This window comes from Glycine soja, chromosome 3 (genome assembly GCF_004193775.1).
Source record: "Glycine soja cultivar W05 chromosome 3, ASM419377v2, whole genome shotgun sequence".
Taxonomy (NCBI): Eukaryota; Viridiplantae; Streptophyta; class Magnoliopsida; order Fabales; family Fabaceae; genus Glycine; species Glycine soja.
The window spans coordinates 27,758,726-27,784,753 of NC_041004.1; the positions used below are offsets into that span (position 1 = coordinate 27,758,726).

The window sequence follows — 26,028 nt, forward strand, 5'->3', positions numbered from 1 at the left end:
TCTCGCTTCTCCATTGTCATCTAAAAAGTACTTTTTATAATGCGTTAAATTTTTAACACTTTTGAAAACTATTTTCGAAATGTAGAATTTTAACATTCTAAAATTGATCAATTTCCAAAAGAAAAAGGGTTGTTTTTTACAGAAAAAAAAGAAGTTATTTTCATCTCTTATATAGGATGAGCATATTAGGAACACTATGGAATTGAGTTTCAACTCTTCTTCATGCTAACCTATTTTAAAACTTTTCAAGGCCAAAATATATTTTTAGTCCTTTATATTTTTAATTATACTTAATTTGGTGTCTTATATAGTTTATTTCTTTTATGTTTTTAAAGTAAGTCAAAATAATCATTCTGAAACAATGACAGTTTTTCGATTTTAATTTGAGACATGATTTTGAATATTTTTGACTAATTTGAAAGATGAAACTTGTTACATTAGATTTACTTACATCATAATTATGAAAGACAAATGATGTTCGAATACAAATGAACAAAATATGTTGATGTTTGGATGAGGAATGAGTTTCAGAATAAAACAAAAAAAATCTCCAATATTAGATATTTTAATCATTGAGTCATTTGTTGAGTTTACTATTCACACAATTTTTATCATATTTATAACCCTTTTTGGTTCGAATACCAATTGAGTTATACCGTTTTCAATTTTTATGTAAGTGAATCTAGCATACCAAATATCACGTTTTAAATTAGTAAAAATAAGGGTTCAAAATCCTATCTATAAATAGAAAATGATCATTGCTTCGAAAAATCATCTTTACATAATAAAAACTACCAAATAGATCATACACTCTATCATTTTATAATCATGTAATTTATGATTATCATATTTTTCATTAACATTTTAATTATGTTCAATATTTACAAAAAATATTATAGAATAAAGAATTATAATTTATGTTTTAATTATAATATATAAATTTTATTAACTATGCTTTCAATAATAAAATTTTATTAATATATTGTTTTTATTTTAAATTAAATGCAAAATATTTTATCAATTTTATTATAAAAATTTAAACCAAACACATTTTTTATGTTTAGATTTTTGAAATATAGCAAATAAGAAGTAAAAACAAACAGATTTTCTTGAAATGTAAAATTGAAAACTATTTCAAGAAATGAAAACAAAAGCATCTCCTGAAAACCAAACGCCTACTAAAATTGTATGGTTAATGTTAAAAGTACTTCTGCGCTTCTGGGCCGGTCTACACGGACGCGTTTGGACGACTATAAAAAAAATATCTCTTTCCAACATCGAGTTAAGTTTTATATAATAAGTTGTATTACAGAAGCCGTAGCATTGAATATCATCTCTCTGTATTTTGTACTATAGCTTTCTCTTTAACAGTTGACCTCAACTTCTTCGATGGAATTAGAGTCTTCTTCATCATCCTTCTCAAAACCGAAATCCCAATGGACATACGATGTGTTCATAAATTTTAGGGGAGAAGACACACGTAGGAGTTTCGTTTGTCATCTCAATTGTGCCCTCTCAAAAGCTGGAGTCAAGACTTTCCTTGATGAGGAGAATCTACACAAGGGAATGAAGCTGGATGAACTAATGACCGCAATAGAAGGGTCTCAGATAGCAATAGTTGTTTTCTCCAAAAGCTATACTGAATCTACTTGGTGTCTTCGTGAGCTTGAAAAAGTCATCGAATGCAACGAAACTTACGGCCAAAGTGTTCTGCCCGTGTTTTACAACATTGACCCATCTGTTGTGCGTCATCGTGATGAGAAACATGATTTTGGCAAAGTTTTGAAATCAACTGCGGAAAAAAATTATTCAGGAGAACATCTGGAAAATGCGTTTGTCCAGGTGGAGCCGCGCACTCAGCGAAGCTTCAAAATTCTCTGGTTGGGATGCGAGCAAGTTCAGGTAAAATCAATCAATATTTTCTCGTTTCTTTTATATGGCTTAATTAAGTTTTTAATCCCTGAATTTATTTTAAAATTCAGTCTGAATGAAACATATTTAAGCTTATGTTTTTTTTTAACTGATGACCATTATGTCTGTTTTATAATTATTATTTTTTTGATCAATTGTTTTGTAATTATTGTTGAACTTGAAGGAATGATGCTGAACTAGTGGAGAAAATTGTGGAAGACGTTCTTACTAAAATAGAGTATGATGTCTTGCCTATTACTAAATTTCCTGTTGGACTAAAATCCCGTGTGCAAAAAGTGATTGGATTTATAGAAAACCAATCCACCCGAGCATGTATCATAGTGATATGGGGAATGGGAGGATCGGGTAAAACTACCGCAGCAAAAGCCATCTACAATGAAATTAATTGTAGATTCGGGCATAAAAGTTTCATTGAAGACATCAGAGAAGTTTATAGTCAAACGGAAAGCAAAGGGCTTGTTAGTTTACAAGAAAAACTTCTTTCAGAAATCTTAAAAACAAATCATCAGATACAAAATGTTGGGATGGGAACAATTATGATCGAGAAAAGACTTTCTGGAAAAAGGGTGCTCATTGTACTTGATGATGTCAATGAAATTGGCCAAGTAGAAGACCTATGTGAAAATTGTGAATGGTTCGGTCCGGGAACTGTGAGCTAACAATAGAGATTTCTCAATTTTTTTATCACAGGGGACCATAGCTATTGAGGGATTGGCTCTGCAATTGCATTTATCCATCAGAGATTGCTTCAAAGCTGAAGCTTTTCAGGAAATGAAAAGATTGAGACTGTTGCGACTTGATCATGTACAACTCACCGGAGATTATGGGTATCTTTCTAAGCAACTGAGATGGATCTATTGGAAAGGATTTCCTCTAAATTACATACCTAACAACTTTTATCTGGAAGGTGTAATTGCTATTGATTTAAAGCACAGTAATCTTAAACTACTATGGAAAAAAACCCAGGTATATATTACATGCCATTTTCTTTTAAAACTCATAGGTTAATTAAAAAAGTAACTGTTGCAAACCAGTATTTTGTTTTTCATTTTGTTATCTAATCTTTTACAAAGAAACTATCTTGTAGGTTTTGCAGTGGCTAAAAATCCTCAATCTTAGTCATTCCAAGTATTTGACAGAGACTTTTCAGGACTACCGAGTCTTGAAAAACTCATTCTCAAAGATTGTCCAAGGTTGCGCAAGGTACACCAATCCATTGGAGATCTCCACAATCTACTTTTGATAAATTTGAAGGACTGTACAAGCCTTAGCAATCTCCCAAGAGAGATATATAAATTGAAATCTGTGGAAACTCTTATCCTATCTGGTTGTTTGAATATTGACATATTGGAAGAAGATATAGTGCAGATGGAATCCTTAACAACTCTAATTTCCGACAATACTGCTGTGAAACAAGTGCCCTTTTCAATAGTAAACTCAAAAAGCATTGGATATATATCCATATGTGGATTTAAAGGATTGTCACATGATGTTTTGCATTCTATCATTCTGTCTTGGATGCCTACGACAATGAATCCTCTATCTCATATTCGTTTGTTTTCTGGTACTTCATCAGTTTCCAAGCATCTGCTGCATAATGATTTGGGTGATCTACCACCAATGCTTAGCAGCATTTCAAACCTTCGAAGCTTTTTGGTGCAATGTGACACAGAGTTCCAGTTACATAAACAAGTAAAGGCAATGCATATCGTTTATGGTGTTAATTATACAGAATTAGAAAATTCAAAGAATTACTTGAGGTCTGATTTTATTGGAATTGACAGATACCAAGTCTTCAATACTCTCACTGATGATAGCATATCTGAGGTTCCTTCTCTTTACTTTTGTCTATCTACCTTCACTATTCATATTAGCTATTAATTAAGAGAACATGAAATAAGCCTAATGAAGTATCTAAAAGAAACTTCAATACGCTTCTTCTTTTAGCACCTTTCCCTTCTATAACCACAAGTCTTCATTAAAAAGAACAAGATTTTAATATTCAACAAGCCATTCTCATATTAAGCATTAGCAAATTGATTTCCAGTTCTTTCTTGCTACACTTGCTTCATGTTTGTTAGATTCCCATTGATCATCAAAAAATAATTGAAAGATCTGTATGACGTAAACAGAAATGCATCCTGATGATCTGCTGTTGATGGATACACATATAGCTATGTTTTAATTTATTCAATACGTTTAATTCTCTTAAAATTTCCATTTTGTAATTTGAAATGACAAAAAAATGATTGAAGAACTCCATTTATACATCACAATTGGATAAATGATTAAGCTTTTTCGCTCATGCTACAGGAAATGGGAACCATTGAGGCTTGGCGGGATGTTTTGCTCCCAGGTGACTATCATCCTTACTGGTTGACCCATACAGGTGAGGGACATTCAGTGTGCTTTACTGTGCCTGAGGATTGTCCCTTGAAGGGAATGGCTTTGTGTGTTGGTTATTCATCAACCCCTAAAATCATGGCAACCAAATGTCTTATTAGTGTCGTAATGGTTAATTACACAAAGTGCACCATCCAGATATTCAAACGAGACACAGTAATTTCCTTTAATTATGAAGATTGGCAGGGCATAGTATCACATTTGGGTCCTGGAGACAAGGTGAAGATTTTTGTGCTTTTTCATCAGGAATTAGTTGTCAAGAAGACAGCTGTCTATCTAGCGTGTGATAAATCAATTGGCAAGGAAATGGAGCCTCCGCCTTCTGCCGAAAAGTTCAGAAATATGTTAGTGGCAAAAAAGTTCAGAAATATGTTAGTGGCAAAAGAACTGGTAACTGGATTAGTACCATTTGGCACGGTAATTGCCGACAAGCTTAAAGTAGTGGCAGTAGTGGCAGTACTGGTAGTAACAACTTGGATGCTCCATTTTTGCATTTACTGGGTTTCGAAGCCATGACGAACAGGATACACCAATGCACATGAGCCACTAAATCGTTAAAGGTTTTTTTTTCATGTATTTGTTTTTCATATCTTATATCTTTATTTTATTTATCTTTACGATTTATAGAATTTTGATTTATTTTATGTATGAATATATTCTGGAAAATTTTTATTTTATGCATATATATATATATATATATATATATGAAATCAAATGCATAATATCATATTTCAATTATGAGATTATATATGAGAATTTTATTTATCATTATATTATATATTGATCTTGAAATGTATAATATGATTTATTCTCATATAATTAAGTTTTATATCTAAGTGATCTTTATAATTTTGATTAATTATAGATTAGCCACAACATCTATATTTTGATTAAAATTATATATTAAATTGTTTAAAGATCATATAAGGAATTAGACATAATATTATGATTAATTGTACTTTATATAATGAATTTTATCCCATATGAATTTTTATTATATTTGTACAATTAATTGGGATAAAATGACATTATTTTTCATGGTTTATCCACGGGATCATGAGGTATGTATAATTTGTCAATTTTATCATAAAGTAAAAATTTACGATAGAAAATTAAATTATTTTCATATTGTACCCGTAAAGCATGAATTTAAGTATGTAATTTGGTTATTTTATCATAAGGTTTAATTTTTTTATTGAATTAAAATTTTAGTCCACATGTAATTTTTATGTCATAAAATTTAATTTTCTGGTATGTTTACATTGGAAAAAGATATAATTAAGATTAATATGACTCAAATTTTGACATAAGGCTTTGGATTTGGTAGCTTCTCAAACTGTTAGTTTTTCTGGTATTCAATGTGATGTTCCTAAACTCAAAGGAGATAACTATAAGATTTGGAAGGAGAGAATTCTTCTATCATTGGGGTGAATGAACATAGACTATGCTATAAGGAAAAACAAATCGCTTGCAATCACTGATGAAAGTAGCTCAGCTGATGTTGCGCTATATGAGCGATGGGAGCGATCCAATCGGCTGGGATACGTGATTCTATCGACCAACATGAAAAGGTCCGAGACTTGCTTAAGGTCATTGAGGACCAGTTCATCACTTCAGATAAGGCTTTAGCAAACACCCTGATCATGAAGTTCTCATCTCTTATGCTCACTAGTGTGAAAGGTGTGCGTGAGTACATAATACATATGTGAGATATTTCATCTCAACTTAAGAAACTCGAGGTTGATATGTCTGAGTTCTTCTTGATGCACTTCATTTTAAACACCCTTTCGCAAGAATATGGGCCGTGTAAGATTTCCTACAACACACATAAGGACAAATGGTCTATCAATGAATTAATGACTATGTGTGTTTAGGAAGAAGAAAGGCTTGTAATGGAGATAGGTGAGAGTTCATTGCTAACAACTGCTTGTGGGAAGAAAAAAGCAACTAAGTCTCAAGCTAATCAGAAGGGGAATGGTAAAATACCACCTCAAGATGATATTAAGATGGTGGCAAAGTGTTTCTTTTGCATGAAGAAGGGACACATGAAAAAGAATTGTCCCGGATTCCAGAAATGGATTGAGAAGAAAGGTAAATCAATCTCATTAGTATGTTATGAATCTAATATGATTAGTGTTAATATTAACACCTGGTGGATTGATATCCATATTGCAAATTCTTTACAGGGTATGCAAAACCTAAGGAAACTAGTGGGAAGTGAGCAAAACATTTTATCAAGCAATAAGCTAGGCTCACCTATGGAGGCTATTGAAACTTGCATTTTAACTTTAAGTAGTGGCTTTATTTTGAAATTAGAAAAGACCTTTTATGTACCAAGCTTTTCTCGAAACTTGATTTTTGTTTCTAGACTCATACCTTTTGGATATTCCTTTAATTTTAAAGACACATCATTTGAGTTATTTTATAATTCTAAATGTGTTGGGAATGGTATCTTGTGTGATGGTCTTTATCTTCTTGGTTTACCAAATTATGTCACTTATAGTTCAATTCATATTCAAACAGTTAGACAAGTGACCTCAATAACTTAAGAGGAGGGGGTGAATTAAGTTAAAAAAATTTCCCCAAATAAATTTTAATTCTCTTTTTAAATGAAATATGTAGACTTAATAGAAAAGAAGTAAATAACAATTTAATTGATACTTCTTTAAAATATGCAAATTAAAATTAAAATGCAATAAATTAAAGGAGTTTAGGGAAAAGAGAATTGCAAACTCAGTTTTATACTGGTTTGGCCACGCCCTGTGCCTACGTTCAACCCTTAAGTAACCTACTTGAGATTTCCACTAACTTGTAAATCCTTTTACAAATTCTGAACCGCTCAGGGATATCCTTCCCTTGTGTTCAGAAAACTTTACAGATCAAAAGACTCACTGTCTCTTTATTAACAATTGATTGCTTTGAAGTACAGAAAAATGTTTTTCTCTTTTAGAGAAGAATAATACAAGTTGAAGAACTTATAAGAATCCTTAATGATTTTGCAAGTGTTTGGCTAAAGGTTTTCTTGTGAGAGGATAAGACAATCAATGTTCTGAAAAACTCTAAAGAATTTTGAGTACTAGTCACATATTTATATGCCTTTGGTGACCTTTCAAAAACTTGTGAAGAGTTGTGACTTTTTAGAGTTATTTTCAAAAATTTCCTCACTAGTAATCGATTATAGATGTATGGTAATCGATTACACATTTAATTTTGAGGAGTTACAACTCTTCAGTTTTGAATTTCAAAATTTCTATGACTGGTAATCGATTACATATTTATAATTCAAATTCAAAACTTTCTGAAAGTTGTTATAAAATAGTTTTGCCTCTTGTAATCGATTACAGTCTCACGGTAATTGATTACACATTTAAAATTCAAATTCAAATGTTTTCTGAAAACTGTTAAAAACTATTCTTGCTTTTAGTAATCGATTACAGTCTCTAGTAATTGATTACCAAAGAGAAGCATATTTTTTCAAAACTGAAATTTACTTAAAAACTTTGTAAGGTGTTTGAAAGGTTAACTTTTAAGGCCAAACCTTTGCAATCTCTTTAAGAGATTCTTTTAACATATAAAGGACTAATTGTTAATCGTTTCTCTTGATTTGTTGATCTTGACTTGGATCAACGTTGAATAGATTTCATCTATTTGGCATCATCAAAAGCTTCATACAACATATGCATCTACACAAAATGGTATTAAAAGGTATAATATTAATGAGAATTCCTGACACCGGAGATTAGGACATATATCCATTGAGAGGATTAAAAGGTTAGTGAAAGATGGGGTACTCAATACTCTAGATTTTGCTGACTTTAAGACTTGTGTGGACTGCATTAAGGGTAAGCAGACCAACATGTCTAAGAAAGGTGCTAACAGGAGTTCAAGCATATTAGAAATAATTCATACTAATATTTATTGTCCAGATATGGATACATGTGGTCAACAATACTTTATGACCTTTATAGATTATTATTCACGATATATGAATGTTTATTTGCTTCATAACAAAAATGAAGCATTGGATGTCTTCAAAGTCTTTAAGGCTGAAGTTGAGAATCAATGTGGTAAGTAAATAAAAATAGTGAGATCAAATAGAGGTGGAGAATACTATGATAGATATACTAAGAATGGGCAAACACCTGGTCTTTTTGCAAAGTTTCTTTAAGAACATGGGATTGTTGCCCAGTATAATATGCCTAGTTCTCCAAATCAGAATGGTGTGGCAGAAAAAAGGAACCGAACATTATTGGACATGGTACAGAGTATGCTTAGCAACTCCAATCTTCCTAAATCATCGTGGGCTGAAGCACTAAAGATGACAGTGTATATATTAAATCGTGTTCCAACCAAGGTTGTCCCAAAGACACCTTTTGGGTTGTTTAAAGGATGGAAATCGAGTTTGAAACATATGCGCGTTTGGGGTTGTTCGTCTAAGGTGAGAATATATAACCCACGAGAGAAGAAACTTGACCTGAGGACTATTAGCGGGTGTTTCATTGGATATGTCGAAAGGTCTAAAGGTTATAGGTTTTATTGCCCATATCATATGATGTAAGCTCCATTGGAGCTTGTAGGCCTTGGATCTTCTTCATCAATGGATTCCTTTGCTTCTTGGAAGATGAATGATAGCGGAATGGAGAAGGAAGAGAGAGAGGAGACGCCACTTCAAGGAGAAGATGAGTCTAGAAGAAGCTCACCACCATAGGAGGCCATGGATAAGAGCTTGGAGGAAGAAGGAGATGAATGAGGGGAGAGGGAGAGAAGAGCACGGAATTTTGTGCTCTAAGAGAGTTCTGAAATCTGAAGTTTAATTTTCAAATAATCAAAGTTGAAAAAATACACACACATGACCTCTATTTATAGCCTAAGTGTCACACAAAATTGGAGCAAAATTTGAATTTCTATTCTAATTTCACTTGAATTTGAAATTGAATTTGTGGAGCCAAATTTTGGAGCCAAAATTTCACTAATTATGATTAGTGAATTCTAGCTATGGTTTAGCCCACTAATCCAAGATCAAGTCCAAGATTCTCCACTAAGTGTGCTTAGGTATCATGAGGCATGTAAAGCATGGAGGACATGCACAAAGTGTGATTATATGATGTGACAATGGGGTGTAGCAAGCAAATACTCACATCTCCCTCTAAAATTTAATTGGATTGGGCTTCTCCCAATTCAATTAAATTTATTTCTTAACACACATCAAATATTCACTTAATGCATGTGAAATTACAAAACTACCCCTAATATAAAAACTAGTCTATGTGCCCTAAAATACAAGTGTGACACCCTCTACCTCACACATATATGTACTAATAATAAAAGAAATAATTAAAAAAATTAAACTTAATTCGAGTTTTTAAAACATATTTAAATACAAGCCTTTCAAGAGGGTAGCAGGCTCACATTCACCTTTCTAACATCATCATAAAACTTTTCTAAATAAATAATAAATTCACTTCGGCTCAAACAAGGTCGTCTATAAAACCCTATACCCCAATGCCACATCCTATCAGAGCGTTGTGTCCCGACGTCCTTCAGCACATGGTTCTTTAAAGCAATTCACCTAGTCATCTGCTCCCCCGAACACAAAGTTCAAGATCATCACAGGATCCAAACACAAACAATACACGGGGAGTGAGTTATCACATTTCTAACTAATAGAGAAACAAGGCAACTAGATATACATATCATATAAACCAAATAAAACTTAGTTACACGTAATTCACGTAATTTCACCACTGTCATTCCAAGTTCACGTTTCAATCATCAATCACATTACACAAGAATCACACGAATCATCAATCACTTCTCAATCATCAATCACATTACACAAGAATCACACGCTCTTATCAAGACATAATAACACATCAATTTCATAATAAACAATTAACAAGCGCATGAGACAGTTATGCTAAGACTCAAGCCTATATGCAATGTGGTACCATATCAGTGAAAAACCACTCTGGGGCGCTTAGGAGTACATAATAAGACACACCAAACAATGGGTTTGTCAGGTCAATCTCACTAAGTAAGATCATAGGGAGATCAGTCAGGGTCACAATGTTTTGCGAGAATGCTCTAACCATATGGGATCAGAATAGGCTTAAAGGAGCACTCAAATCCGGTGACCCCCAAGGCCTACACTCTGAAGAGTCCGTCAGGGCCTCTCCCTCCTGATTCAAGTCCAACCCCTAAAATTATTTTAGCACACAGACACTGCTCGTGAATTATACAATACCCATGACCTCACACTCGTGTGTTAAACACGTACAACATATTGCACTACAATTTAACATTGGTTCCTAAATAGGAAACCTGCACTTTCTCTTTAACACTGCGCATTTACACTTTTCTCAAGATAACATTGGTTGGGTTATTGTACAATTCACAGCTTACAGCACAAATAATGTCACATCAAGAGTTAATCACACACTTATTCACAACCAAAACTCATTCACAATTTCACATCTCATAATGTCACAATCCACCATCACATATTTTCATGTATCTCACAATTCAACACATGTTCTACTTTACACTTTTACTCAATCTCAATAACAATATTATAATCTCAAGGCAACATATTATTCCATAATTCATCACATATTTCATTTATAAACATTGCTCATGAATTATACAATATCACGACCTCACACTCATGTTTCAAACATGTTTAACACAATTACGCTACAATTTAACACTGGTTCCTAACTAGGAACCTACACTTTCTCTTTAACACTGCGCATAAACACTGGCCGGATTATTGTATAATTCATAGCTCACAATATAATTAATGTAACATTAAGTGTTAAACACATCCACTTATTCACAATCGAATATAATGTCCACACTTTAACATCTCATAACATCACATCAACCATCTCATAACATTCCTAATGATATTCATAAGGTACAACACACACATGTTCATCAAATTTAACCATAATATTCTCAAACTCCAACACTTAATAATTTTTGGAATCATACTATAATACTCTACAATATTATTTACATAAATTATTAATATAAATAACTACCTCTCTATATATAAGCTAGCATACATCATATTGAATCACAAATATCAAAGTAAGCTTTCAATGCACAAATTCTAAATAATTATATGAACACTTTGGTCAATTTCAATTATGACATTAATTTTTTAAATTATATATAAAAACCTAAAAAAAGCAAGAAAAAGAGAAAATACAAAATCAATATCTCTCTCTAAATTTTACCTTACTTTATTTCATCAATTCATATTAATTAGAAAAATATTCGATTTATAGGGTTCACGCTCAACACAATAGCATATTAATTTCACAACAATTGGTCTGTCAAACATATATAACTCATTGTAATAATTATAAGGATAAAATGAAAATTGCAAAAACATCCCAAAACTCATTCCAATTGATATCTCTAAGGATCTTTACATATGTTCTCACTAATCCCCAATTGTGAATAACTCATCCCTTACCTCTGAGCGAACTCACGTGTCTTCAGCCAGCGATAGCAGCATCTCTAGCGGTTCCCTGAGATTCCTTTAGTTATTCCTCCGACTGCTCCGATAGAATTCCCAAATGTCAGAGAGACGGAAAAGGGATTGAAACTTCCACTTGTACTGTCTTCATGCGATTCTTTTTTTCTCTCCACGAATATTATCTAGCAAATCCAAACGGTGGAAGTGTGCGAAATTGAATTTCGAACAACATATCCAAATTTCATGAAAATCCAACGGTTAACGAAACCGGGATCATAGTTTTACTGAGACAGTTTTGGGTTTCTACGGGAAATTAAAAGGCTACAATGCGAAGGGTTTTCCTATAAGCTCAGACATGATTTTGAAATTCCCAACGGTTAGAATGCTCGGAGTTGGGTTGTGAACCTGGTGTTTAAATTTCACGACGATCCAACGGTGAATGAGTCCGAGATCGTTGTTTTTCTGAGACAGGTTTAGTGAGCTGTGGGAAAAAGAAAGGATTTTGAGAGAAGGGGAAAAACGAAAATGAGAGGCAGAGGAGGCTGAGAAGTCAGTCTGAAAAACCTAGCATGTTGTTATTTATAGCTAGGGGCATTTACGACCTATTATTTACTCTATTTATTTATTTTTATTATTTTTACTAAAAAACTTTTTATTTATGAAAAAAATGGGATGTTACAACAAGGGCTGAAAAATCCTATATTTCTAGGGTACCCTACTTACATTATGTAGCCCTAAATACAAGATCCAAAAATAATGAAATCCTAATCTAATATGTACAAAGATAAGTGGACTCATACTTAGCCCATGGACCCAATAGTAAAGGACATGTTCATTTACAAGAACAATTGCTTTCCGATGTCCTAAACACAAAGGTCAAGATACATAGCATTGGGATGGGAACAACTATGATAGAGAATAGACTTTCAGGAAAAAGGGTGCTCATTGTACTTGATGATGTGAATGAGATTCGCCAATTAGAAGATTTATGTGGAAATTGTGAATGGTTCGGTCAAGGATCTGTAATAATCATTACAACAAGAGATGCAGGTGTACTGAACCTATTTAAAGTTGATTATGTTTATGAAATGGAGGAAATGGACGAAAATGAGTCTCTTGAGCTTTTTTGTTTGCACGCTTTTGGAGAACCAAATCCAAAAGAAGACTTCAATGAACTTGCAAGAAATGTAGTTGCTTATTGTGGAGGACTACTACTAGCTCTTGAAGTTCTTGGATCTTACTTACGTGGTAGGAGGATTGACGAATGGGAAAGTGTATTGTCAAAACTAAAGCAAATTCCCAATTATCAAGTTCAAGAAAAATTAAGAATAAGCTTTGATGGTTTACGTGATCCCATGGAAAAGGATATATTTCTTTATGTATGTTGTTTCTTTATTGCTAAAGACAAAGCCTATGTTACAGAGATACTAAACGGCTGTGGACTACATGCTGATATTGGGATACCTGTTCTTATAGAGCGTAGCCTCATAAAAATTGAAAAGAACAACAAACTTGGAATGCATCCTTTACTTCAACAAATGGGAAGAGAGATAATTCGTGGAAGTTCAATAAAGGAACCTGGGAAGCGAAGTCGATTGTGGTTTCATGAGGATGTACTTGATGTATTGATTGTTGGTTTTGTAGAGGAAATTATAAAAAACAGAGGAGAGAAGAGAGACAATATATATGTGGAGGAAATAGAATTATTCTATTCTAATTCAAATTGTTCTCAGTAGCGATACAATAAATAGCAAAAGATATACTAATTAGATAACAAGATATTAGCAAAACAGAATATTAAAACTAACTTGCTCCTTAAAGATAGGAATCACTTATTGACTAGGTTAATCCATTAAAACTGACTTACTCCTAAAATATAGGAAACCAACTTATTTACTAAATCCTATTTTAAAAACTAAAAAATAAAATATTATGCAGTTACAAAAGTATGTCTTCAACACTCCTCCTTGCTTTTGGAACTGCAAACTCCAATTCTTTGCCTTAAGAGTTCATGTTTTTTGATAGGTAGTAGCTTTGTAAACATGTTAGCCAGTTCATCTTTAGACTTGCAGTAAATTAAGTTCACTTCTCCACTTTGTTGCATCTTTATCAAATAATAGACCTTGATATTGAAATGTTTAGTCTTCCCATGACACACGGGATTGTTTGCAATAGCAATAGCTACTTGATTGTCAACAAAAATTCCAGTTTTGTTCTTTTGAGAAAATAGAATGTTTGGTCTTGTTGTAGTGAGATACATTAGACATCCAATCAAGCTCTCATAATATCCTTCATCAATGTTATCAACACTTTCTTCTTTTCTGAACTTCTCCTTTTGATTCATTAGTGTGCTAACAGATTTGCATTCCTCCATTTGAAACTTCTTCAAATTTTCTTTTGCATATTTCCTTTTTTTCATGTTTAGCATTCTTTCAAGATGGCAATGATCAAGTGTCTTGTGCTTGAATTCTGTGAGTGTGACTTGAGTGAAATAGGTTGTATGCTCCTCCTCTGCTGGATCAAATGAAAATCTTTTACCTTTCATTTTAACCCTTAGAACTTCCCGGCCAGCAATGTCATAGATAAAGCAATGTTGATGTTCAAAGGACACTTTAAATCCCTTTTTAATTAACTGACCTACACTTAGCAAGTTTTGGTCAATATTAGGTACATAAAGAACATCTGATATTAATTTGATACCTGAACACGTTGAAATTGCAACAGTTCCTTTTCCTTTTACTGCAATATAGCCACCATTCCCAATTCTGACCTTTGAGACATTAGTTGGCTTCAAATCCTTGAATAGAGTCTTATCATATGTCATGAGATTCGTACAACCACTATCAATCAACCAACTTTCACTTGATTCACTACTCAAGAAGCATGTGGCCACAAACAGTTGGTCCTCCTCTTCTTGATTAGCAATCTGAGCTCCCTCATCATGGTGATTTTTGTTGGGGCAGATCACTGCTTCATGCCCTATCTGGTTGCACTTGTTACATTTTGCATCTGGTCTCCTCCAACATCTGAAAGGTGCATGACCTTTTTTGCCACAATGATGACAAGGTGGATAATTTTTCTTTTTATCCTTACCTTTGTTTTGGTTGTTTGCATTATTTTCGTTGCTTGCTGGTTGATTCTTCTTGAAAAAATCCTTTTTGCTTTCATCAACTTCATGATGTTTGGCAGGCAAAGCACCTTCGACAACACGATCTTGCTTCATCAACCTTCGCTGCTCTTGAGCTTGCAGGGCATGTAGCACTTCTGTCAATGTGATTTTCGACAGATCCTTTGTGTTCTCCAATGAAGCTATAGATGCTTCATACCTCTTCGGCACCGTTACCAAAATTTTCTCTACAATTCTCGAATCAGCAAAATCACTTCCCAACAACTTTATCTTGTTGGCAATACCCAACAATTTGTTTGAGTATTCTTTGATTGTATCTGACTCTTCCATCATTTGAAGCTCAAATTCCCTCCTTAAATTCAGCACTTGCATGCTTCGTATTCTATCATCTCCAGTGTATTCCTCTTTCAGATAATCCCAAATTACTTTGGGTGATTTAAGAGTCATGATTCTGATGAATATAATTTGTGAAACACCAGTGAACAAACATGACCTCGCTTTTGTCTTCTTCATCTTTCTTTCCTTGTGATTTTTAATTTGGGCCGTGGTGGGATTTTCAGGCAACGGATATATTTCATAATCCTCTTCCACAGCATCCCACAAATCCAAAGATTCCATGTAGGATTGCATTTTCACTTCCCAAAGATCATAATTCTCTCCATCAAAGATTGGAAGAGTTATGTGGGAAAAACTTGCTTCACCTTCCATGGTACATGTCTCGTAAGAATAAGGCTCTCGATACCAATTGTTGGTTTTGTGGAGGAAATTATAAAAAACAGAGGAGAGAAGAGAGACAATACGTATGTGGAGGAAATAAAACTATTCTATTCTAATTCAAATTGTTCTCAGCAACGATACAATAAATAGTAAAAGATAAACTAATTAGATAACAAGATATTAGCAAAACAGAATATTAAAACTAACTTGCTCCTTAAAGATAGGAATCACTTATTGTTAAAACTGACTTACTCCTAAAATATAGGAAACCAACTTATTTACTAAATCCTATTTTAAAAACTAAAACATAAAATATTATGCAATTACAAAAGTATATCTTCAACATTGATAAAGAATACTGTAAGAACATTTTTTATATACGGTTTTGGAATTACTGTTCAAAAGCTTGCCTTTTCATGTGCAATACATGCATAGTAAGGCTAGGCTTTGAGTATCACTTTCTAGTGAGCTAACAATAGAGATTTCTCAAATTTTTTTATCACATGGGACCAAAGCTATTGAGGGATTGGCTCTGCAATTGCATTTATCCATCGGAGATTTCTTCAAAGTTGAAGCTTTTAAGGAAATGAAAAGATTGAGACTGTTGCGACTTGATCATGTACACCTCACTGGAGATTATGGGTATCTTTCTAAGCAACTGAGATGTATCTATTGGAAAGGATTTCCTCTAAATTACATACCTAACAACTTTTATCTGGAAGGTGTAATTGCTATTGATTTAAAGCACAGTAATCTTAAACTACTATGAAAAAAAACCCAGGTATATATTAAATGTCATTTTCTTTTAAAACTCATAGGTTTATTAAAAAAGTAATTGTTGCAAACCACTATTTTGTTATCTAATCTTTTACAAAGAAACTATCTTGTAGGTTTTGGAGAGGCTGAAAATCCTCAATCTTAGTCATTCCAAGTATTTGACAAAAACTCCTGACTTTTCAGGACTACCAAGTCTTGAAAAGCTCATTCTCAAAGATTGACCAAGGTTGCGCAAGGTACACCAATCCATTGGAGATCTCCACAATCTACTTTTGATAAATTTGAAGGACTGTTAAAGCCTTAGCAATCTCCCAAGAGTGATATATAAATTGAAATCTGTGGAAACTCTTATCCTATCTGGTTGTTTGAATATTGACAAATTGGAAGAAGATATAGTGCAGATGGAATCCTTGACAACTCTAATTTCCGACAATACTGCTGTGAAACAAGTGCCCTTTTCAATAGTAAGCTCAAAAAGCATTGGATATATATCCCTATGTGGATTTAAAGGATTGTCACATGATGTTTTTCCTTCTATCATTCTGTCTTGGATGTCTCCGACAATGAATCCTCTATCTCGTATTCGTTCGTTTTCTGGTACTTCATCATCGCTAGTTTCCATGCATCTGCAGAATAATGATTTGGGTGATCTAGCACCAATGCTTAGCAGAATTTCAAACCTTCGAAGTGTTTGGATGCAATGTGACACGGAGTTCCAGTTACGTAAACAAGTAAATGCAATTATGAATTTCGGTTATGGTGTTAATTTTACAGTATTAGAAAATTCAAAGAATTACAGGTCTTATTTTATTGGAATTGGAAGATACCAAGTCTTCAATACTCTCACCGATGATAGCATATCTGAGGTTCCTTCTCTTTACTTTTGTCTATCTACCTTCACTATTCATATTAGCTATTAATTGAGAGAACATGAAATAAGCCTAATGAAGTATCTAAAAGAAACTTCAATAGGCTTCTTCTTTTATCACCTTTCCCTTCTATAACCACAAGTCTTCATTAAAAAGAACAAGATTTTAATATTCAACAAGCCATTCTCATATTAAGCATTAGCAAATTGATTTCCAGTTCTTTCTTGCTACACTTGCTTCATGTTTGTTAGATTCCCATTGATCATCAAAAAAAATTGAAAGATCTGTATGACGTAAACAGAAATGCATCCTGATGATCTGCTGTTGATGGATACACATATAGCTATGTTTTAATTTATTCAATACGTTTTAATTCTCTTAAAATTTCCATTTTGTAATTTGAAATGACAAAAAAATGATTGAAGTACTCCATTTATACATCACAATTGGATAAATGATTAAGCTTTTTCGCTCATGCTACAGGAAATGGGAACCATTGAGGCTTGGCGGGATGTTTTGCTCCCAGGTGACAATCATCCTTATTGGTTGACCCATACAGGTGAGGGACATTCAGTGTGTTTTACTGTGCCTGAGGATTGTCCCTTGAAGGGAATGGCTTTGTGTGTTGGTTATTCATCAACCCCTAAAATCATGGCAACCAAATTTCTTATTAGTGTCGTAATGGTTAATTACACAAAGTGCACCATCCAGATATTCAAGCGAGACACAGTAATTTCCTTTAATTATGAAGATTGGCAGGGCATAGTATCACATTTTGGACCTGGAGACAAGGTGAAGATTTTTGTGCTTTTTGATCATGGATTAGTTGTCAAGAAGACAGCTGTCTATCTAGCGTGTGATAAATCAATTGGCAAGGAAATGAAGCCTTCTGCCAACAAAAAGTTCGGATATATGTGGTTAATAGTAGCGGGAGCGGGAATACTGGTAGGTTTAATAATGATTTGGTTGCTGGTTGACCCAAGGGAAATGAAGCCTTCTGCCAAAAAGTTCGGAAATATAGTAGTGGCAGTACTGGTCGGTTTAGTAGTGAGTTGGTTGCACTATATTGCGTATTAAGTGGGTTTCGAACCCATGACGAACAGGATACAGGAGTACACATGAGTCATTGGATTCTTGAAGGTTTTTTTATATTATATCCTTATTTTATTTATATATTTTGAAAAAAAATAATTATTATATATATATATATATATATATATATATATAAAATCAAATGCGTAATATTATATTTCAATTATGAAATTATATATGAGAATTTTATTCATCATTATATTATATCTTGATCATGAAATGCATAATATAATTTATTCTCATATAATTAAGTTTTATATTTAAGTGATCTTTATAATTTTGATTAATTATAGATGAGCCACAACATCTATATTTTGATTTAAATTATATATTAAATTGTTCAAAGATCATATAAGAAATTAGACATAATATTGTGTTTAATTGTACTTTATATAATAAACTTTATCCCACAAGAATTTTTATTATATTTGTATAATTAATTGGAATAAAATGATACTATTTTTGATGGTTTACACACCGGATCATGAGGAATGTATAATTTGTCAATTTTATCATAAAGTAAATATTTGCAATAAAAAATTAAATTATTTTCATGTTGTACCCGTAAAGCATGAATTTGAATATGAAATTTGATTATTCTATCATAAGGTTTAATTGTTTCTTATTGAATTAAAATTTTAGCCCACAAGCAATTTTTATGTCACAAGATTCAATTTACTGATATGTTTACATTGGAAAAAGATACAATTAAGATTAATATATCTCAAATTTTGACATAAGCCTTTGGATTTTGCAGCTCCTCAAACTATTAATTTTTCTGATATTCAAAGTGATGTTCCCAAACTCAACGGAGATAACTATAAGATATGAAAAGAGATAATTCTTCTACAATTGGGATGGATGGACATAGACTATGCTATAAGAAAAGACCAATCGCCTGCAATCACTTATGGAAGTAGCTCAGCTGATGTTGCGCTATATGAGCGGTGAGAGTGATCCAATTGGCTCAGCGTAATGTTCATTAAGACCAAAATCTTGGTTGGGATACGTGGTTCTATCGACTAACATGAAAAAGTCCAAGACTTGCTTAAGGCCATTGATGACCAATTCATCACTTCAGATAAGGCTTTAGCAAGCACCCTGATCACGAAGTTTTCCTCTCTTCGACTCACCAGTGTGAAAGGTGTGCGTGAGTACATAATGCAAATGTGAGATATTTCATCTCAATTTAAGAAACTCGAGGTTGATATGTTTGAGTCCTTCCTAATGCACTTCATTTTGAACACTCTTCCATAGGAATATGAGCCGTTTAAGATTTCCTATAACACAGATAAGGACAAATTGTCTATCAATCAATTAATGATCATGTGTGTTCAAGAAGAAGAAAGGCTTGTAATGGAGATGGGTGAGAGTGCATTGCTGACAACTACTTGTGGGAAGAACAAAGCAACTAAGTCTCAAGTTAATCAGAAAGGGAATAATAAAATACTACCTCAAGCTAATATTAGGAAGGTGGCAAAATGTTTCTTTTGCAAGAAGAAAGGACACATGAAGAAGAATTTTCCCAAATTCTAGAAATGACTTGAGAAGAAAGGTAAATCAATCTCATTAGTATATTATGAATCTAATATGATTAGTGTTAATATTAACACTTGGTGGATTGATATCCATATTGCAAATTCTTTACAGGGTATGCAAAATGTAACATCCCAATTTTCGTAAACTAGATTAAAAAGAATTTTTATTTATAAATAAATAGAATTTTAAAAATAATGATGATATTTTATAAATAAATAAATAAGGAGATATAATTATTAATTAAAATGATGATTTGAGAAAAAATAAAAAGGGTATTTTATTTATTTGTTTGATAGAGAATAAAATAAAGTTTATTTTTATAAAATAATAAATAATAAATAAATAAATAGAGTAAATAATAGGTCGAAAATGCCCGTAGCTATAAATAGCAACATGATAGGTCAGTTTCAGACTGACTGCTCAGCCTCCTCAGCCTCACAATTTCGTTTTTTCTCTCTTCTCCCAAAACCCTCTTTTTTTCCCATAGGCCACCTAACCTGTCTCAGAAAAATGACGATCTCGGACTCATTCACCGTTTGATCGTCGTGAAATTTGAGCACCACGTTCGCAACTCAATTCCAAGCATTCTCACCGTTGGGAATTTCGATATTATGTCTGAGCTAAGACAAATACCCCTCACATTGTATCATTTTCCTTTCCCGCAGAAACCCGTAGCTGTCTCGGAAAAACTACGATCCCGGTTTCGTTAACCGTTAGATTTTCATGAAATTTGGATATGTTTTTCGAAATTCAGTTTAGCACGCTTTTATCGTTGGGATTTGTGAGATAATATTTGTGGAGGGAGAAAAATAAATCACATGATAACAGTACAAGTAGAGGCTTCAATCCCTTCTCTGTCTCTTTGACGTTTGGGAACTCTATCAGAGCAGTTAGAGGAAAAAAATTGGAGGAATCTCAGGGAACCACTAGAGATGCTGCTATCGCTGGCTGAAGACACATGAGCCCGCTTAGAGGTAAGGGATAAGTTATTCACAATTGGGAATTAGTGAGAACATGTGTAGGGATCCTTAGAGATATCAATTGGAATGAGTTTTGGGGTGTTTTTGCAATTTTCATTTTATCCTTATAATTATTACAGTGAATTATATATGTTTGACAGACCAATTGTTGTGAAATTGATATGTTATTGTGTTGAGCGTGAACCCTATAAATCGAGTACTTTTTCTATTAGGAACCAGTGTTAAATTGTAGCGCAATATGTTGTATGTGCTTAAGACACGAGTGTGAGGTTGTGGGTATTGTATAATTCACTAGCAGTGTCTGTGTGCTAAAATGATTTTAGGGGTTGGACCTGAATCAGGAGGGAGAGGCCCTGAAGGACTCTTCGGAGTGTAGGCCCTTAGGGGTCACCGGGTTTGAGTGCTCCTTTAAGTCTGTTCTGATCCCATATGGTTGGAGCATTCTCGCAAAACATCGTGACCCTGACTGGTCTCCTTATGATCTTACTTAGTGAGAGTGACCTGGCAAACCCATTTTGTGGTGTGTCTTGCTATGTACTCCTAAGCGCCCCAGAGTGGTTTTTCACTGATATGGTACCACATTGCATGTAGGCTTGAGTCTTAGCATATTGTCTCATGCGCTTGCTAATTGTTTATTATGAAATTGAGGTGTTATTATGTCTTGATCAGAACGTGTGATTCTTGTGTAATGTGATTGATGATTGAAAAGTGTGATTGATGGATGAAAAGTAAATTTTGAATGACAAAGTGATGAAATAATGTGAGATATGCTAAGTAAATTGTATTTGACTACTATATGTTGTTTTGTTTCTCTCTAGTAGTTAGGAATGTGATATCTCACTCCCGGTTTGCTGTTTGTGTTTGGATCCTGTGATGATCTTGAACCTTGTGTTCGGGAGAGCAGATGGCTAGGTGAAGTGCTTAAAGGAACCTTGTGCTGAAGGACGTCGGAATACAATGCTCTGATAGGATGTGACAGTGGGGCATAAGTTTTATATTAATTGCATAATGTTAGTCTATTTTATTTTATCTCACTGATTCAACAAAATATTTTTGTAAATTTTGACGGCCTTGTTTCGAGCCGAATATATTTTTAATAAGTTTTAATTGATAATAGTGAAGTGAATGTGAACCTTTTACCCGTGTGAATTTGATTACCGATATTTTTTATATTTTATTTATTTATATGATGGGGTAGAGGGTGTCACACAAAACCTTAGGAAACCAGTGGAAAGTGGGCAAAGCATTTTATCAGGCAATAAGCTAAGCTCACATGTGGAGGCTATTGGAACTTGCATTTTAACTTTAAGTAGTGGCTTTATTTTGAACTTAGAAAGGACCTTTTATGTACCAAATTTTTTTTTGAAACTTGATTTTTGTTTCTAGACTCGTACCTTTTGGATATTCCTTTAATTTTAAAGACACATCATTTGAGTTATTTTATAATTCTGAATGTGTTGGGAATGATATCTTGTCTGATGATCTTTATCTTCTTGGTTTACAAAATTATGTCACTTATAGTTCAATGCATGTTCAAACTGGTATTAAAAGGTATAATATTAATGAGAATTCCTCTATGTTATGGCACCAGAGATTAGGACATATCTCCATTGAGAGGATTAAAAGATTAGTGAAAGATGGGGTACTCAATACTCTAGATTTTGCTGACTTTAAGACTTGTGTGGACTGCATTAAGGGTAAGCAGACCAACATGTCTAAGAAAGGTGCTAACAGGAGTTCCAACATATTAGAAATAATTCATATTGATATTTGTTATCCAGATATGGATGCACGTGATCAGAAATTCTTTATCACCTTTATAGATGATTTTATTCACAATATATGAATGTTTATTTGCTTCATAACAAAAATGAAGCATTGGATGCCTTCAAATTCTTTAAGGCTGAAGCTGAGAATCAATGTAGCAAGCAAATAAAAATAGTGAGATCAGATAGAGGTGGAGAATACTATGGTAGATACACTGAGAATGGACAAGCACCTGGTCCTTTTGCAATGTTTCTTCAAGAACATGAGATTGTTGCCCAGTACAATATGCATGGTTCTCCAAATCAGAATGGTGTGGCAAAAAGAAGGAACCAAACATTATTGGACATGGTACAGAGTATGCTTAGCAACCCAGATCTTCCTAAATCCTTGTGGGTTGAAGCACTAAAAATGACAGTGTATATATTAAATCGTGTTCCAACCAAGGTTGTCCGAAAGACACCTTTTGAGTTGTTTAAAGGTTGGAAACCGAGTTTAAAACATATGCAGGTTTGGGGTTGTTCGTCTAAGGTGAGAATATATAACCCACGAGAGAAGAAACTTGACCCGAGGACTATTAGTAGGTGTTTCATTGGATATGCCGAAAGGTCTAAAGGTTATAGGTTTTATTGCCCATATCATATCACTAGGATTGTGGAATCAAGAAATGTCAAGTTTCTTGAAAATGACTTGATCAGTGGGAGTGATCAATTGAGGGACTTACTCAAAAAGATTGATCACTCCCACTGATCAAGTCATTTTAAAAAACTGATGTAATATTCAATGAACCGATGTTAACTAGCACTAATAACATCAATTTTTAAAAAAACCGATGTTGTTTTTAGAACCTTTTTTTAATATGCTATTTGTGTTTTCAATAAACCCAAAATTAACATGCAAATTTTAAAACCGGACCACACAACATATAATTTTCATTCTATTTTGAAACATCTTTTACCAGAAATTCCATGAGAAATTTACTAATTACTATTAATTAAAAACATATTTAATGTTGAGACATGAATTGTAAAAAATGTAAGGTAAATATAAACTACAATTACAAAATAGCCTAAACATCCTAAGTTTCATTTTTAACTTTCAAATAGTACTTTGTCCACTGGATGCGAAGCCCCTTCAATCTCTCTGGTTCCAATGGTCTAGCATCAGTGAAATACTGCATGATATAATAAAACATAAGTTAATAATATAATAGCAATCATAACAAAATGAAATTTGGTGAATTAAAAATTAGCATTTCCCAATTATTCTTGAAATTTCCTAAGATTATAGTTGACATCCAGTGCATGACGTAATACCCACACTCAGTGCTTCCTTTTTGTCTGTTACACTAAATACATTATAAAATTTAGATATTCAACATTAAATACAAATTAGTCTACACAGTACTAAAATATAAGTAGAAGCATATTGTTTAATTGACTTACTTCAACAACAATCCACCTAGCAGCAGGCTTGGATTTACTTTGTTAAGTATTGTCAAGTCCTTTCAAGGCACTGTTGAATGCAAGCAAGGATGCTTATTGTACAATTAAAATTTTGATGTTCCTGACTAATGCTAATGCAAATGTATTGAAAAACAACACTGACCTGTTAATTATGTCTTTGAGGTAATTGTTTAGCCTATTATGCAACGAACAAAATCAGATGACAATATTTTTCTTAGGCAAAATGACGACCATTTGCCAATATGCACTGTAGTGGAGATCAATATAGGTTATTATACTATTATACATTATTTAAATTCATTTGTTCAGTTTAACTTACCCATTCAAGTAGGCTCCTAGGTACACATCCCGTTTTGAATTTTGCATCCAGTTCTTAATGTAACTTTCTGATTCAAATTGTGATTAGTCACATCTGTGGATAAACTGTGGCTCGAGGAATCCATACACATTGGTATTCCTCGCTCGCTTACTTGTCTCAGTCATATGCCTATTGTTGTTAACACAAAGTATATTATGTATGAAGGTAAAACAATAAGTTAGGTAATTAACAATAATCTAAATTGACTTATATAATCTACAACTATATAACAGAGATACTGAGACATTGACCACCGTATGTTATTTTAGACATATCTTCATGTTTTATGTACAAGGGAAAGTCTTCATTAAATAGGCCAAACAAGGTAGCATCCCACATAACCTGAAATGGCTTCAGAAAAAATTGTGGGATGGTCAATATCATAAGATATAATGGATCATCGACCTCATGATCCGGCCCATCTTATATCTTTTAATTTGTCTCTTTAGATTAAAAAGTTTTTTGCCAGCACAGTATATTATCTTTCCACCATCCTAGAATATTAAAAAATTATATATTCTTATGACTTCATTTTCCTAAACGCACAAAGATAAAACAAAACTAAAAAAAACTTAAAAAATCTCTTTGAGTATTGTTATTGGTTTAAAGAAAGTATATGTTGAAAAAAAAGTAATATGCGGTTAAACAAACACAAATAATTAAAATAAAATGTTCATAAAAATCAGGCCTTTAAATCTTAATTAACATATTGGTTAGGTTCTTATAATTTTAAAAATGGATAGTTATAATTAACAAATTAGTAGGTTTTTAAAATTTTTAAATGGAAAGTTTTAATTAAAATATTGGTTTGTTAAAAAATAAGCAGTTTTAATTAATAAATCTGTAGGTTTTAAAATTTAAAAATGGGTAGTTTTAGGTAACTAATTTTTAGGTTTTTAAAATTTTTATCTTTTTTATTCTTTTTTATTTATTTTTTCAAATGGAAACAAAAAAAATCACCAAAAAAATATAGAAAAAAGGGGAGTTTAAGAAAGTTGAAAGCATGAAGAATAATCTGAAAAAAAAGTAAGTTGAAATCAAATAAAGTAAGGAGTTTAATAAAACAAAAGTTAAAAAAATAAAAAAAATCCTTTCAATTTTAAAATATGTGCATTCCAAAATATTATCTATTGTAATGTCTTTGAAGAAAAAACATGAAGAATAAGGAGAGGTACATGCGTTAGCATAAACAATTCCATTGAATCTTGCAAAACACTTTATAAAATTTTATGAAGATTTTCTCATCTTTGCATATAAAAGGAAAAAAAAACATGTATTCAGGAAAAAAAAAGTTGGTATACTGTTCAATTGAGAATTTGATATAATATGGTTGATAATATTACTTAGAGAAAGTTTGCAACCTCAGGCGGTCATCAAAGGTAGGCGTATATCAAATGTGTTAAATTGTTTCCTGATATTTACCCATGTCTATGTATGCTATATTAAGCTTTGGAAAATTATTGCTGACAAATGCAACACCTCAAAAATCCAAAAATAATAGTAAAAACCAACATTTCC

General features: G+C 32.8%; 1 protein-coding gene, 1 long non-coding RNA gene and 1 pseudogene across 2 annotated transcripts; all 3 read left to right on the forward strand.

Moving 5' to 3' along the window:
- Positions 1 to 1,298: 1,298 nt before the first annotated feature.
- On the forward strand, positions 1,299 to 16,161 carry LOC114405077 (annotated as a pseudogene).
- LOC114406354 lies at positions 5,383 to 6,755 on the forward strand. Its single transcript, XR_003665412.1, has 2 exons — positions 5,383 to 6,426; positions 6,522 to 6,755. It is a non-coding gene; the product is annotated as an uncharacterized LOC114406354 (long non-coding RNA).
- Positions 16,162 to 16,526: 365 nt separating the features above from the next.
- On the forward strand, positions 16,527 to 18,388 carry LOC114405078. Its single transcript, XM_028367757.1, has 2 exons — positions 16,527 to 17,308; positions 17,795 to 18,388. The coding sequence occupies exons 1-2, from the start codon at positions 16,844 to 16,846 to the stop codon at positions 18,386 to 18,388; spliced, it is 1,059 nt and encodes a 352-aa protein (XP_028223558.1). The 5' UTR covers positions 16,527 to 16,843.
- Positions 18,389 to 26,028: the final 7,640 nt, after the last annotated feature.

Coding starts and splice junctions, on each gene's coding strand:
- LOC114405078 (XM_028367757.1), top strand. CDS start 16,844: ATGGAATCCTTGACAACTCTAATTTCCGACAATACTGCTGTGAAACAA. Junction 17,309..17,794: donor CCGATGATAGCATATCTGAG/GTTCCTTCTCTT, acceptor CTCATGCTACAG/GAAATGGGAACCATTGAGGC.